General features: G+C 45.8%; 1 protein-coding gene across 1 annotated transcript in view; it reads right to left on the bottom strand.

Annotated features, from left to right (window-relative positions):
• The window catches only part of LOC106611224 (A-kinase anchor protein 6), a 286,291-nt gene that overhangs the window by 38,379 nt on the left and 229,983 nt on the right, over positions 1-17,929 (bottom strand). The window contains exon 9 of the mRNA XM_082955490.1: positions 911-1,057. Coding sequence (XP_082811616.1) covers positions 911-1,057 — 147 coding nt within the window. The remainder of the gene's footprint in view (positions 1-910; positions 1,058-17,929) is intronic.

Raw genomic sequence — 17,929 nt, 5'->3', positions numbered from 1 at the left:
TGCATTAGTGCACGGGAGTCTGAACAGAACTGACTGGGTGGGATATTGACCTGCATTAGTGCACGGGAGTCTGAACAGAACTGACTGGGTGGGATATTGACCTGCATTAGTGCACGGGTGTCAAGGCTTTCAGAAGGATCGGACCAATACGCAGCGTGATCGTAGTTCCACATCTTTTATTTAATCGTGAAACTAATGCAATAAACTAGAAATACAAAACAAGAAAGCCGTGACGCAGAGCAGGCATACACTACTCACCAAATTAATCACCCACAAAAACCAAGTGGGACAAACATCAACTTAAATATGGCCTCCAATTAGAGACAACGACAACCGGCTGCCTCTAATTGGAGGTCATGCCAAACAAAACCAACCTAGACATACAAAACTAGAAACTAAACATAGAAATACAAAAATGGACAAACACCCCCTGTCATGCCCTGACCACTCTACCATAGAAAATAACAACTTACTATGGTCAGGACGTTACAACGGGAGTCTGAACAGAACTGACTGGGTGGACAGGCAGATCAACTGTTTATTTATGCAGGCAACAATGAGTTACCCAGAAAGAGGTCATATCATCATGTTGACCCATTCTGTCTCCTTTTTATTTATTTTTTATTTAACCTTTATTTAACTAGGCAAGTCAGTTAAGAACAAATTCTTATTTACAATGACGGCCTAGGAACAGTGGGTTAACTGCCTTGTTCAGGGGCAGAATGACAGATCTTTACCTTGTCAGCTCGGGGATTCGATCAAGCAACCTTTCGGTTACTGGCCCAACGCCACCTGCCGCCCCATACTTGGCTGCCTTTTGACAAATAAAAACAATCTCACTCTTTTCTGCATCTGGTGCATTAACAGTAGAGGAAGAGGTGCAATAGAGGTACTGTGTGTGTGTGTTCACCTGTAGCTGGTCCCATTTGTGTGTCATGGCATTGACTCGCTCGTCGAAGTCCGGGGGCAGCTGTGCTCCGCTCCTCCGCAGGCTCTCGGCGCAGCCCAGGAGGTGTGTCTTCTTAGGGAGCCACATCCTCATCTCCACACTGTTCCCCTGGGGATAGACACATGAAAGACTTATGGCTGAGACATGGTCTAAACACAACAGTACATACTGTAGAGCAGTATTGCTCAAGATCCACAGCACTGACTGTCATCCATTACACTGATGAACACAGCACTGACTATGTCATCCATTACACTGGTGAACACAGCACTGACTATGTCATCCATTACACTGGTGAACACAGCACTGACTATGTCATCCATTACACTGGTGAACACAGCACTGACTATGTCATCCATTACACTGGTGAACACAGCACTGACTATGTCATCCATTACACTTCTGAACACAGCATTATGTCATCCATTACACTGGTGAACACAGCACTGACGATGTCATCCATTACACTGGTGAACACAGCACTGACTATGTCATCCATTACACTGGTGAACACAGCACTGACTATGTCATCCATTACACTGGTGAACACAGCACTATGTCATCCATTACACTGGTGAACACAGCACTGACTATGTCATCCATTACACTGGTGAACACAGCACTGACTATGTCATCCATTACACTGGTGAACACAGCACTATGTCTTCCATTACACTGGTGAACACAGCACTATGTCATCCATTACACTGGTGAACAGAGCATTATATCATCCATAACACTGGTGAACACAGCACTGACAACATCATCCATTACACTAATGAATACAGCACTGACTACGTCATCCATTACACTGATGTACACAGCACTATGTCATCCATTACACTGATGAACACAGCATTTTGATATGCATTACACTGGTGAACAGAGCATTATGTCATCCATTACACTGGTGAACACAGCACAGACAACGTCATCCATTACACTGGTGAACACAGCACTGACTATGTCATCCATTACACTGGTGAACACAGCACTGACAACGTCATCCATTACACTGGTGAACACAGCACTGAATATGTCATCCATTACACTGGTGAACACAGCATTACGTCATCCATTACACTGGTGAACACAGCACTGACTACGTCATCCATTACACTGTTGAACACAGCATTATGTCATCCATTACACTGGTGAACACAGCATTATGTCATCCATTACACTGGTGAACACAGCACTGACTACGTCATCCATTACACTGGTGAACACAGCATTATGTCATCCATTACACTGGTGAACACAGCACTGACTACGTCATCCATTACACTGGTGAACACAGCATTACGTCATCCATTACACTAGTGAACACAGCACTGACTACGTCATCCATTACACTGTTGAACACAGCATTATATCATCCATAACACTGGTGAACACAGCACTGACTACGTCATCCATTACACTGGTGAACACAGCATTACGTCATCCATTACACTGGTGAACACAGCATTATGTCATCCATTACACTGGTGAACACAGCACTGACTACGTCATCCATTACACTGGTGAACACAGCATTACGCCATTCATTACACTAGTGAACACAGCACTGACTACGCCATCGATTACACTGGTGAACACAGCATTACGTCATCCATTACACTGGTGAACACAGCATTACGTCATCCATTACACTGGTGAACACTGCAGCCCCCCTGCTGCACACAAAGGTAAACAGACATTTATTATAATACAAGCGCTGATATTTTGTGCCATAAACTGAGCATGTGTGTGTTTAACTCTGCGTCTCCATCCAGCCTTATACAGTCGGAAGTTTACATATACTTAGGTTGGAGTCATTAAAACTCGTTTTTCAACTACTCCACAAATTTCTTGTTAACAAACTATAGTTTTGGAAAGTCGGTTAGGACATCTACTTTGTGCATGACACAAGTCATTTTTCCAACAATTGTTTACAGACAGATTATTTCACTTATAATGCACTGTATCACAATTCCAGTGGGTCAGAAGTTTACATACACTAAGTTCACTGTGACTTTAAACAGCTTGGAAAATTCCAGAATATTATGTCATGGCTTTAGAAACTTCTGATAGGCTAATTGACATAATTTGAGTCAATTGGAGGTGTACCTGTGGATGTATTTCAAGGCCTACCTTCAAACTCAGTGCCTCTTTGCTTGACATCATGGGAAAATCAAAAGAAATCAGCCAAGAAAGAAAATGTAGACCACAAGTCTGGTTCATCCTTAGGAGCAATTTCCAAATGCCTGAAGGTCCCACGTTCATCTGTACAAACAATAGTTCGTAAGTATAAACACCATGGGACCACGCAGCCGTCATATCGCTCATGAAGGAGACGTGTTCTGTCTCCTAGAGATAAACGTACTTTGGTGCGAAAAGTGCAAATCAATCCCATAACAACAGCAAAGGACCTTGTGAAGATGCTGGGCTGGAGGAAACAGGTACACAAGTATCTATATCCACAGTAAAACAAGTCCTATATCGACACAACCTGAAAGGCCGCTCAGCAAGGAAGAAGCCACTGCTCCAAAACCGCCATAAAAAAGCCAGAGTACGGTTTACAACTGCACATGGGGACAAAGATCGTACTTTTTGGAGAAATATCCTCTGGTCTGATGAAACAAAAATAGAATTGTTTGGTCATAATGACCATCGTTATGTTTGGAGGAAAAAGGGGGATGCTTGCAAGCCGAAGAACACCATCCCAACCGTGAAGCATGGGGGTGGCAGCATCATGTTGTGGGGGTGCTTTGCTGCAGGAGGGACTGGTGCACTTCACAAAATAGATGGCATCATAATGCAGGAAAATTATGTGGATATATTGAAGCAACAGCTCAAGACATCAGTCAGGAAGTTAAAGCTTGGTCGCAAATGGTTCTTCCAAATGGACAATGACCACAAGCATACTTCCAAAGTTGTGGCAAAATGGCTTAAGGACAACAAAGTCAAGGTATTGGAGTGGCCATCACAAAGCCCTGACCTCAATCCTATAGAAAATATGTGGGCAGAACTGAAAAAGCGTGTTCGAGCAAGGAGGCCTACAAACCTGACTCAGTTACACCAGCTCTGTCAGGAGGATTGGGACAAAATTCACCCAACGTTTTGTGGGAAGCTTGTGGAAGGCTACCCGAAACATTTGACCCAAGTTAAACTGTTGAAAGGCAATGCTACCAAATACTAATTGAGTGTTTATAAACTTCTGACCCACTGGGAATGTGATGAAAGAAATAAAAGCTGAAAGAAATCACTCTCTCTACTATTATTCTGACATTTCACATTCTTAAAATAAAGTGGTGATCCTAACTGACCTAAGACAGGGAATTTTTACAAGGATTAAATGTCATGAATTGTGAAAAACTGAGTTTAAATGTATTTGGCTAAGGTGTATGTAAACTTCTGACTTCAACTGTATATAGTACAGTAGCTACATGTCGGATGAAAAACGTCACGACAGGCCTGATTTTGTCGGTAAACTTTCCAAATGTCGACAAAACAAAATACGCTAGATTATGCGAGAAATGGCGGTGGAAACGCCTTTATGTGAAAATATTGATATAATTGTCACAGGGGTCGATGAATGGAGACCAAGACGCAGCGTGGATAGTGCTCATTCTTAATTCTTTAATGAAGACACTTACAAAAAACAACAAAACGACCAACAACAGTCCCGTCAGGTACACTTAGACTAAACGGAAACAACTACCCACAAACCCCAAAGGAAAACAGGCTGCCTAAGTATGGCCTCCAATCAGAGACAACGAAAGACACCTGCCTCTGATTGGAAACCATACCCGGCCAAACATGGAAAAACAACACATAGAAATAGAAAACTAGAACACTCCCACATAGAAACAGAAAACCCAAAAACCCACACAAAACAACCCCCTGCCACGCCCTGACCATTTTACTATGGCAAATGACCTCTTTACCTGGTCAGGACGTGACAATAATAACCATCATATCGAAGTAAACTTGGAGTCACTCGATGATATGTTGTGTAGTCCTCCCATTGCGAAAGCATGCAGTTTATTAAACTACATATAAAATAAGTTGAGATGAATTTCACAGAGTGGTGAAAGTGCAAAGTGATGAGCTTGATCCTTCTTTCCCATAAATATCTAACGTCTTATTCTGATGACATGATGATCAATACTTGGCTGCCTTTTGAGAAATAAAAATAATCTCACTCTTTCGTCCATAATAATCTCATCATGTAGGCCATACATGCACTGTATCTGCGATCGAGCTGTTGGCTGGAGCGCACGGCTAGAGCACACGTGCCGCGACCAGACAGGACACATTTGCTAGATAATGCAACATTTCCAGTGTCAAAGCCATCAGAAGTGTTGAAAATGTGATGGAAACCCATTTAACTTGTATTTTTTATTCAGTACATGGGAATTTAACTGCGAAATGTATGTGCACTAAGTCATCACAAACAGCCTTTTAGACGCAACAAGTCCATTTGATGAAAACATCTCTGGTGGGAAAATGAGCATTTTGTTTTTATGCAGATTTTGGAATATTTGCATGAAAATCTGTCGCCAATTGGATGGAAACCTACATTGTGTTTGTGTATACACACCAACAAGGAACTTCTTCAGAGAAGGACATCAGTAATACATTCTTTCAACAGCAATGTAATTGGACAGAACTCACATTTTGTGTAGATGAACTATACATATTTTCGAATGGAATATGTTTAAAAACTGACATTTTCAGTTACATTGCTGAGGAAAAGCTTACTGTAACAGTATGAAAATTGACGGTCTTCAATCTCACATCTTTTTGGTTCATTTCTCTCTCTTCTCTCCCGTTTCATTTTCTGCATCAATAGCTACTTGATTCTAGTTTCGGTTGTCATTTATCATTTACAGCCCAGCCACATTTTAATATTTAAATGAGCTACTGTTTTTTTCCGTTTTTTAACTGTCATCAGTCCAGGAACCATTTTTCATTGTTTTTTTTTAATGGAGACTGTATCACACTTCCTCTGAAGCTATCCATCCCTTTCGGATGTTTAATAGCGCCACCTGTAAAACTAAATGTGTTACCGTCTAACTATCAGGAAATGATCCAATTTATTTGTTGACAGCAAATATTGATTTCAGGAGTCTTCTTGTGTTAAAAATGGCACACCATTGACGGAAAGTCAAAACATTGCAGGAGAATAAAGTAGATAAGTGATTAAAATGCATGAGATCCAGAACTGGGAGATTAATGCTGAGAAGGATCTTTGATCAAATACACTGAATGCACTGGTGAGTTACAGCCCCCAGTCTGTGTCAACACTAGAATAGCCCAGGATCTGCATACCTTAAATAAAGTTGTGAAATAGCTTTGGTAGGATCACAGGACAAAGTAATATAGTACACCTGTGCACAACATTCGAGAGCACAGCTTTAAGACTTGATGCTAGGTTAAGACAAGAGTTTTAGGAAAAAAATGTCTAAGTTAGATTTACAGGTGTATAGTGTCAGTAGGGGGTGGGGGCAATGGAATATAACTGTGTGCTCTCCAAAATAAGAGCCACGTGGTAAAAAGATGAGGAAAAATCATCAAGGAATTCATTCCACATATTAATGAGTAAGTACAAAAGACTGGAAATGTCAGCAGAAATGCAGTCATACATGAAAACATTTAATGCATTTTTGTAGATTCATCTTATCTATTAAATTAAAGTTTGTTCAGAGTCTGTAATGTGTTGAGACAACAGAAGTACGACTCCATGAAGTGAGTTGGATGCCTCCGTATTTAAATGAATTTATACACAGTTATATAGTTAACACATTGCCAGCCACCATGAACCAGGCACTATGAAAACTCACAGTTAACATCTTAACATAATCCAAATTCTTTACAGGTCAAACATGACCACATATTAATCATAAAGATGACATTAAATGAGAACATTCACACATTCCAGTGCTTGTAAATACTAAGCTTGTAAATCTCAATGCTTGTAAAGCCTAGCAATGGAATGGACCACATCTAACTGACAAAATAGCGTGTTGTGGTGGTAGAGATTGACTCAAGAGAATCCTCTATGGGGAATATGATCTCTTTTACCAACAAAGTCTAAAGACAACAAAGCCGACAAATATGATAATTACTTCATCAATTTGGGGGTGGGGGGGCGTTCATTGATGTCGTGCCAAGCCAACATCCTCACTATCTACAATTTGCTGTTGACAGAGTCAAAGGAGAGGAAGACGGGCTGGAGAGGAGAGGAGGAGAGAGAAACCCTCCATTGATGAGTGAGAGAGTGAGCCCCTGCAGCTGATGAGAGAGGGGCTCTGTCTCCCTGATAGATGGACATGCTCCAGCCATGAAAGAACAGGAAGAAATATTCAGTGTGTTCTTTAAGAGGAAAAAGAAAACATCAAACCCTTGATTCAGATATAATTCTAGACTGTTTTTGAGAAATGGAAGCACTAAGTTGTTGAGTGGGGTTTTGTGTGTGTGTGCGAGCGTGCGTGACTGAGTAAGTGAGTGAGTGTGTGTGTAATGAAAATCACCCCGGCTGAAGAAATTCTGCTCAAACGGGTCTGGAACAAAAGGCCTTGAAACACTGTTAATTGTCACCATGGTGACCAGAAGAATAAGCCATTTTACAACTTTTTTTTTTCTTCTCCTTCTTAGTGTTAAAGAACAAGGTGCCCAGTCACTCTGGGGTCAGCTACAGACCCAGGAAAATTTCCACCGGCTGTTCCAGATTTCATCTAGCAAGGAATCTTTCTGTGTTTAATGAAAGACACACAGAGGATGAAAAAAACCTTTTAAAGAAGCAAACAAATTGGATAAACAATGGGATCATTCAGGGATGCATGAATTCAGAGAAAAGGTTGAGTCAGGAGAAGTGTAGGATGCTATTGGCCCATACAGTGTGAATTCTGACTTGTGGCCCAAGGAACCATGGGAATTCTGTCACTGTCATAACTGCAGACAGTAGTGATAACACTAGGTGGACAGCAAGACGGAATCCTCCCCTCTCCGTCCCTCTCTCCATCATTCTGTCCAAAGAGGATGCATTACACAGATTTCCTAAGTGCTAATGAGAAACTCAAGAGGATCAATAGACAAAGAAGCACCCAGTCAGCCCAGAGATTGGTAAAGAAAAAAGGAACAGCAGGGTCTGATTTATTTGTGAAAAAAATACTTGCTGCCGGACATCTAAACTCCTTACAATAGCTTCTCGTTTGAAATTCTGTGATCAGGGTCAAAATATTTTTTTTATTCTGTTTTTAACAACCTCTCAGTTGGACTTTTGTTAAATAATCTCTCTCTCTCTCTCTCTCTCTCTCTCTCTCTCTCTCTCTCTCTCTCTCTCTCTCTCCCCATAGGCAGCCCATGGCTAATGCCATTCAGTGGCAAACAAAGACAGTCTTTATCACAGCCCTGGGTCCTAAGCTCAGCTGCATGCAGTGTGAAGGAATCTGATAGAGAGGAGAGCGAGGGGAGAGAGAGTGAGAGGTAGAGATAGATAGATAGAAAGAGCGAGAGAGAGTAAGAATGAGGGAGGTAGAGAGAGAGATAGAGAGAAAGACAGAGAGAGAGAGGGAGAGAGAGAGAGAGAGAAAGAGAGTTCCTCAAACCCCCAGCCCACACTGCTCCACTCCTCTCCAAGCCTGGTTGGTATTTGTCTTTACCAGACAAACACAGGAAACAATGCAATCAGCCAAGACCACCATTTCTTTTGTGAGGGAGAAAAACCACAAACTATGGATCGTTTTGCCTGGCTGGGCCTCAGTGAGAAGACCAAGAAGGAGTGCTTGGCTGGGTGGTAGGCATCGCTAAGCAGCACAGTTTGTTTAATCACAAGTGTATATCCTACAGGAAAGTATAAACCAGGCAGCTGAACACACTGGGAGGGTTGACTGCCACCTGTCTAGCTGAATAAATCAGTAGACATACTGTAAGAACTTTGCTCCACAATGTGCCATGTGCATGAATATCACACTGGCCTGATCAGTATACATGTTACCTTTCAAGTAGATGGGAAACATTTTATATCTGCAGTGTCATTTGAAATTGGCAGAACTGTCCAAGTAAATTACATTTGAAGATTTTGAAAAGGTTTCTTTCTTCTAGCTTATTCCATTTTAATTAACTGGAAAATCATATTACATAGCCATGCATTGTTAATTGGTCCTATGTTGCATTATCCATGATATAAATTAAATGACAAATATTTGACCTACTAATAGAAGATCATAAAACTATATGCAACAGTATGTGGACACCCCTTCAAATGAGTGGATTTGGCTATTTCAGCCACACCCATTGATGACAGGTGTATAAAATCGAGCACACAGCCATGCAATCGCCATTGAGACAAATATTTGCAGTAGAATGGCCTTAATAATGAAGATCTCAGTGACTTTCAATGTGGCACCGTCACAGGATGCCACCTTTCCAACAAGTCAGTTCGTCAAATTTATGCCCTGCTAGAGCTGCCCCGGTCAACTATAAGTGCTGTTATTGTTAAGTGGAAATGTCTAGGAGCAACAACAGCTCAGCCGCGAAGTGATAGGCCACACAAGCTCACAGAACGGAACCACATGAAGTGCGTTACAATCGTCTGTCCTCGGTTGCAACACTCACTACCGAGTTCCAAACTGTCTTTGGAAGCAACGTCAGTAGAATAACGGTTTGTCAGGAGGTCCATACAGAAATGGTTTGGCGTGATTGGTGTGGAACAACCTGACTGGCCTGCACAGAGCCCTGACCTCAACCCCATCGAACACCTTTGGGATGAATTGGAACGCCGTCTGAGAGCCAGGCCTAATCGCCCAACATCAGTGATCGACTTCACTAATGCTCTTGTGGCTGAATGGAAGCAAGTCCCTGCAGCAATATTCCAACATCTAGTGGAAAGCCTTCCCAGAAGAGTGGAGGCTGTTATAGCAGCAAAGGGGGGACCAACTCCATATTAATGCCCATGATTTTGGAATGAGATGTTCGACGAGCAGGTGTCCACATACACTACATGACCAAAAGTATATATTTTTAGTATTCCTCATTAATAATTGAATTCTAATTAAATCACCAGTGGTCTGTGCTGCAATAGAGCAACATTTTATATCCATGTGGAAGGTTTTCCCACAGCCCTTCTCCTCTCCCAGACCCTCTCCTCTCCCAGACCCTCTCCTCTCCCAGACCCTCTCCCCTCCCAGACCCTCTCCCCTCTGACCAATGGGGCTGTCTTATTGTGACTGATGAGCAGGAACGATGGAGATGAATTTAGACCCTATGGATGGATGGATGGATTGAATCGAGGTCCTCAACAGTCCTCTTTCTAGATGCCTTGCGTCCTCCCTGAAAAAGACCAGCCTCCTAAACAGGCCGAGGAGCTCCCTCTCTCTGATGCAGGGCAGCACCCAAAAAAAAAAAAAAAAAGCCTTCCTTGGAGCGGCTAGGAGCGCGGCTGACTGAAAATAGTTAAATTCCTCCTCCTAGCCCTGTCCGTCCACGGTGAAGGAGAGAGAGCAAGATAGAAAGAGTGCGAGAGAGAGAGCGGGGGGGATTGAACTGAATGAAAAAAAGCCGTTGGAAAATTGCTGCAATCATTTAATGTAGATGACCTCTGACAGAGTGGCCGCTCCTCTCTTCTCTCACTCTCTCTCTCCACTCTCTCTGGCCGCAGGGGGGGGGGGGGACGACAACATCCGTGGACATCTATACTGGGATTGAGCCTAGAGGTATTTGACAGGCCGAGCTCTAGGGTCAAAGTGCTTTATAATGAGAAGCTGAATGTGTCTTATAAAAGTCAGGTGCCAGAAAATGAAGATACTGACAAAGATGCAAACAGATCACTATGAATTGTGACAGCACATAGTAATCAAAAGATAAGCCCTTTACATGGCCATTTTGGTAACGTGTGCTCCAGTGGAGGCTGCTGAGGTGAGAACAGCTCATAATAATGGCTGGAACAGAGCAAATGGAATGGCATCAAACACCTGGAAACCATGTGTTTGATACCATTCCACTGATTCCACTCCAGTCATTACCACAAGCTCGTCCTACCCAATGAAGGTGCCACCTGTCAAGTGTGTGCGTACTGGTAGTGAAGTCAGGTGCAGGAGAGCAGAGATTTGTGAACAGGCGCACACTTTATTGAGACAAAAGTGCAAAACGCGCAAAACAGTCAAGAATTATGTTTAACAATAAACATCTTTGTGAAATACCACGGAAAAAACAAACCAGTCTGGCACGTCAACAAACAACACATAACACAAACAATCTTTCACAAAGACATGATGGGGAACAGAGGAATAAATACATGTAGATTGATTGGGGAATGAAAACCAGGTGTGCAGGGAACAAGACAAAACAAATGGATACATGAAAAATGGAGCGGCGATGGCTAGAAAGCCGGTGACATCGACCGCCGAACGCCGCCCGAAACAAGGAGAGGAGCCGACTTCGGCGAAAGTCATGACAGTACCCCCCCGACGCGCGGCTCCAGCGGTGCGTCGACACCGGCCTCGGGGACAACCCAGAGGGCGAGGCGACGGTGGAACTCACGCAGCAGTTCAGGGTCCAATACATCAGCCACCGGAACCCAGCACCTCTCCTCTGGACCGTACCCCTCCCACTCCACGAGGTACTGAAGGCCCCTCGCCCGACGCCTCAAATCCAGGATGGAACGGACGGAGTACGCCGGGGCCCCCTCGATGTCCAGAGGGGGTAGAGGACCAGCGAGGACCTGCTGGAGGTGACCATAGGCGGCTTCCCAGGTCTCCGCCGCGTGTCGGAACCAATCGTACACCGCAGAAGCCTCGGTCTGACTCTGATGCCACGGTGCCAGAACCGGCTGTTACCCCAATACACACTGAAAGGGGGAGAGGTTAGTGGAGGAGTGGCGGAGCGAGTTCTGCGCCATCTCTGCCCAGGGCACGAACGCCGCCCACTCCCCCCGGCCGGTCCTGGCAATAGGACCGCAGAAACCTGCCCACATCCTGGTTCACTCTCTCCACCTGCCCATTACTTTCGGGTGGGAACCCGAGGGGAGGCTGATTGAGACCCCCAAACATTCCATGAACGCCCTCCAAACTCTCAAAGTGAACTGGGGACCTCGATCAGACACTATATCCTCAGGCACCTCGTAGTGCCGGAAGACGTGTGTAAACAGGGCCTCCGCAGTTTGTAGGGAGACCGTGCAGAGGGAGGAGACGACAGGACTTAGAGAAACGATCCACAACGACCAGGGTCGTGATGTTTCCCTGTGAGGGAGGAAGATCCGTTAGAAAATCCACCGACAGGTGTGACCAAGGCCGTTGTGGAACGGGTAAGGGATGTAGCTTACCTCTGGGCAGGTGTCTAGGAGCCTTACACTGGGCGCACACCGAGCAGGAGGAAACATAATGTACTTCCTAATCAGACAGCGCTCCGGCCGACCGATCCCCGGATGACCAGAGGAGGGTGATGTGTGGGCCCAATAGATCAACTGGTCATGGACAGCAGACAGAACGTACTGACGCCCGACGGGACACTGGAGTGGAGCGGGCTCTGTACGCAACGCCTGCTCAATGTCCGCGTCCAGCTCCCACACGACCGGCGCTACCAGGCAGGAGGCCGGGAGAATGGGAGTCTGATCCATGGGCCGCTCCTCTGTGTCATATAGCCAGGACAGTGCCTCTGCCTTTACATTCTGGGAACCTGGTCTGTAGGACAGGGTAAACACAAAACGGGTAAAGAACATGGCCCACCTTACCTGATGAGGATTCAGTCTCCTAGCTGCCCGGATGTACTCCAGGTTGCGGTGGTCAGTCCAGATGAGGAAAGGGTGTTTAGCCCCCTCAAGCCAATGTCTCCATGTACTCCAGGTTGCGGTGGTCAGTCCAGATGAGGAAAGGGTGTTTAGCCCCCTCAAGCCAATGTCTCCACACCTTCAAAACCTTAACCACAGCCAACAGCTCCCGGTCCCCCACATCATAGTTCCGCTCTGCTGGGCTGAGCTTCTTCGAGAAGAAAGCACAGGGGCGTGCCCGAGCGCTGAGAGAGCACGGCTCCGATCCCAGCCTCGGACGCGTCCACCTCCACTATGAATGCCAAAGAGGGATCTGGATGGGCCAGCACAGGAGCCGAGGTAAACAGAGCTCTTAGGTGTCCAAAAGCCCTGTCCGCCTCAACCGACCACTGCAGACGTACAGGACCCCCCTTCAGCAGTGAGGTAATGTGAGCAGCCACCTGGCCAAAACCCAAGATAAATCTCCGGTAGTAATTGGCAAACCCTAAAAATCGATGCACCTCCTTTACCGTGGTGGGAGTCGTCCAATTACGCACGGCTGCTATGCGGTCATTCTCCATCTCCACCCCTGATGTGGAAATGCGATACCCTAGGAAGGAGACGGCCTACTGAAAGAACAGGCATTTCTCAGCCTTGACGTACAGGTCATGCTCCAACAGTCGTCCAAGTACCTTGCGCACCAAGTACACATGCTCGGCGCGTGTAGCGGAGTATATCAGAATGTCATTGATATACACCACTACACCCTGCCCGTGCAGGTCACTGAAAATCTCGTCTACGAAGGATTGGAAGACTGATGGAGCATTCATCAACCCGTACGGCATGACGAGGTACTCATAGTGCCCTGAGGTGGTACTAAACGCCGTTTTCCACTCATCTCCCTCCCGGATACGCACCAGATTGTACGCACTCCTGAGATCCAGTTTAGTGAAGAAGCGCGCCCCGTGCATTGACTCAATCGCCGTGGCGATAAGAGGTAGCGGGTAACTGTACATCACCGTGATTTGATTGAGACCTCTATAGTCAATGCATGGGCACAGACCTCCATCCTTCTTCTTCACAAAAAAGAAACTCGAGGAGGCGGGTGAAGTGGAAGACCAAATGTACTCCTGACGCAGGGATTCGGAGACATATGTCTCCATAGCCACTGTCTCCGCTTGCGACAGAGGATACACGTGACTCCTGTGAAGTGCAGCGTCTACCAGGAGATTTATCGCACAATCCCCCCCGTCGATGGGGTGGTAATTGAGTCACCTTCTTTTTACAGAAGGCGAGAGCCAAATCGGCATATTCTGGGGGAATGTGCACGGTGGAGACTTGGTCTGGACTTTCCACCGTGGTAGCACCAACGGAAACCCCTAAACACCTCTGCGAGCACTCTCGCAACCAACGCGTGAGAGCCCTCTGTTGCCGGGAAATGGAGGGGTTATGATGAGCCAACCAGGGAAGGCCTAGTACCACGGGAAACGCAGGAGAGTCGATGAGAAAGAGACTGATTCTCTCCTCGTGACCCACCTGCATCTCCATGGCCAGGGAGATGGTGTCTTCCCTGATTAGCCCGGACCCTAATGGTCGACTACCCAGAGTGTGAACCGGGAAAGGTCTATCCACAGGAAGAATTGGGATCCCTAAACTAAGAGCTAACGCTCTGTCGATAAAATTCCCAGCTGCACCTGAATCGACGAGCGCCTTATGCTGGGAATGCGGGGAGAACTCAGGGAAACACACAGGTACAAACAGGTGGACAACAGAGGACTCTGGATGAGAGTGGTGCAGACTCACCTGGGGTGACGCCAGAGTGCCCTGCCGGCTGCCTCGACTCCCAGAGGGACCAACCCGGCACTGACCGGCAGTGTGCCCTCTGCGGCCACAGATGGTGCACGTGAAGGCCCCTCCTCCAGCCCCACACGGCGTTTTCCCACTCCAGAGCTCTCCCCGAGAGGCATGAGACGAGGGCGGATACTCTCTCCCTTCCTGAGGGAGCTGGATGAACGGTGGCCAGGTATAGGTCCAGTTGTAAAAGGAACCCCTGGCACTGTGCGGCCGTCCCATCATACTCCCTGGGAAGGGAGAGACGCATCCCACTGGAGCTGGATCCGGACGGGACGGGTAGAGGTAACCCCGGTTGCGCTGGTCGAGGCTTCCTGTCTCTCCCAGCGGTCCATGGTAAGGACAACGCGATCCATCATGGCACCGAGATGATGTAGCATAGCCGCGTGTTCCTGGACGCGCTCCTTGACTCCTCTGACCGGGGTACCTGCTCCTGCTGACTCCATGGTAGGTGAAAGATTCTGCCAGGTGTGAGCATACTGGTAGCGAAGTCAGGTGCAGGAGAGCAGAGATTTGTGAACAGGCGCACACTTTGTTGAGGCAAAAGTGCAAAACGCGCAAAACAGTCACAAGAATTATGTTTAACAATAAACATCTTTGTGAAATACCACGGAAAAAACAAACCAGTCTGGCGCGTCAAAAAATAACACGTAACACAAACAATCTTTTACAAAGACATGATGGGGAACAGAGGAATAAATACATGTAGATTTACATTTACATTTACGTCATTTAGCAGACGCTCTTATCCAGAGCAACTTACAAATTGGTGCATTCACCTTACGATATAGATTGATTGGGGAATGAAAACCAGGTGTGCAGGGAACAAGACAAAACAAATGGATACATGGAAAATGGAGCGGCGATGGCTAGAAAGCCGGTGACGTCGACCGCCGAACGCCGCCCGAAACAAGGAGAGGAGCCGACTTCAGCGGAAGTCGTGACGCCACCAACCCCCTGTGGTCTACTCACTTCTCATGTAGTTACTGATGCATCTAGACTCCTAGGAAGAAACATGCTTCAGCTAACGGAGAAATAGGTCTAGATCTCCATCCATGCATGGAAACCCCTGAACAGTTAGAATCAAAATCACTAATGCCTTATTTTTCTTTATGATGACTGCCAGAACAAAACCTTCTAAACGCACCCCCAACATCCCCAGGACCAGAGGAAATTCTGATTAATATAACAACGTTGAACAAAAAAATCTTTACATTGCGGGTAATTGACCCTGGTTGTGTTATATTCAATATTTCTCCTCAATCTTAGTGAGTGTCTTTGAATTGCTGCTAGAGCTGCTTCTACACATTTCGTCAAACAGCAGGTGAGACAGGGGGCGTCCCTGAGGAGCTCTACAACACTGCAGCACTGCCTCAAAGCTGGGGGATCTACTTCACAGAGCAGAGAACGCGCCTTCAAACTGAAATTGTCTCTCACTCTCTCACAGTCCCAATCCACCTAGAGTATTACCATTTCCAAGCCTGATGCTTTTATGTGCGAACTTAAAGTGATTTAACATTTCAATCAGTATTTTTTAGAAGGGTATTTTTAATTTTTTAGAAAGAAAGAAAAACACATTTAGACAATGACATTGTAAATTAGGATCGGCTCATAGCTTTGTGTCATTTCTGTGTTCTGAGGCATGGAAATGTAAATCTGTCATTAATTAAGGATCTTTTTCTTCTTCGTTCTCTGACTTGGTATTCATTTCTCTCTGTGTGTGTGTCTGAATGTCAGGTTGGCTGGAGCTTACCTAAATAGATGACAGAGGCTACATCCCAAATGGCTCCCTATCCCTATATAGTGCACGACATTTGATCAAAGCCCTGGTCAAAAGTAGTGTACTACATAGGGAATCAAGTGCCATCTGATTAGGATGTCATTCCAAATGACTTGGTGGCTGACAAAGACTACAGGATATGTGTTGATATTTAAATCTACAGGAAAAAGTCACCTTGTCGCTATCTGTTTCTAAGCTACATGGTTAGTTTGTACATGTTGTTTGTGACTGCGTTGCATTGGGGAGGGGCTCCATCTACGAATAGACAGAGAGAGTATAGAAACTACAGTGTGGAGCACATAGCAGGATGGGTGTTTGACTGTCTGTGGCTGGCTGGCTGCGGACTCGGAGGCCTTGCCTGGACGTTTTGGCCAGCGTTGAAAGGAGAAAAAGACAACCATGTTGTTTGCCTTGCCATTCAGAGGAGCAAACAGTTCTCTTCAGAAGAAGAAATAAAAGCGGGACAAAATGACATCACTACATCAAAATGCCATTACAATTGTCCTTCAGCCTAAAAGCAATCTTAAATCAACCAAACCATCTGTAATTTGTCTCCCTAATAAGTCAGCACTATACCCGTCACAGTGCGTTTTCCCTCTCCCTCTGCCAATTCAATGCCATGGAAGTATTTGCTAACAATTAGAGCAGCAAGCACAACCCCCTAACATTGCTTTCATGCTGTATGAGTAAACTTTGCAAAGTTCCCACAGTGCTTCTTCTGGATGAAATGCTAATTCTGCTCTATCGCCTAGCTACGGGGAAATCCTATTTTTTTAATGGGCTAACGGGGGGGGGGGGGGGGGGGGTTGTGAAGAGAGAGGTAGAGAGGGATATGAGAGGGAGGTGGTTGAAAGAGAGAACAAGAACGAGAGAGGAAGGAGAGGAGGAAGAGGAGAGAGAGGACTAAAGAGACACAGAGAAGAGAAAGAAAGATAGAGAGAGAGAAAGAGAGAGGGGAAAGAGAGGGGACAAAGGAAAGAGAGGGGTAAAGAGAGGGTTAGGGAATAAGCTTCTACTAGGTTTCAGAGTCATGGCCCTGAAAAGAAAAGACAGGCTCAGGAATTCCCTGGGTATCCCTGTACATACAAGTACTTTAGAGCTCTGTCTAGCCTGGGTATCCCTGTACATACAAGTACTTTAGAGCTCTGTCTAGCCTGGGTATCCCTGTACATACAAGTAATTTCGAGCTCTGTCTAGCCTGGGTATCCCTGTACATTCAAGTACTTTAGAGCGCTGTCTAGCCTGGGTATCCCTGTATATACAAGTACTTTAGAGCTCTGTCTAGCCTGGGTATCCCTGTACATTCAAGTACATTAGTGCTCTGTCTAGCCTGGGTATCCCTGTATATACAAGTACATTAGTGCTCTGTCTAGCCTGGGTATCGCTGTATATACATGTACACCAGAGCTCTGTCTAGCCTGGGGTCTAGTCACCACCATACTAGTGACCCAACCACTGGCCCCCAATCAATCCCCTCATCCCTCCCTCCATCCAGCCCCTCATCCCTCCAACGCTCCATCCATCCCCTCATCAGTCCAGCCCTCCCTCCCTCCATCCCCTCATCAGTCCAGCCCTCCCTCCCTCCATCCCCTCATCAGTCCAGCCCTCCCTCCCT

Source organism: Salmo salar, chromosome 09 (assembly GCF_965601325.2).
Source record: "Salmo salar chromosome 09, fSalSal1, whole genome shotgun sequence".
NCBI lineage: Eukaryota > Metazoa > Chordata > Actinopteri > Salmoniformes > Salmonidae > Salmo > Salmo salar.
Note: the sequence above shows the minus strand (reverse complement) of the source record. Positions and strands in the feature narration are given on the sequence as shown.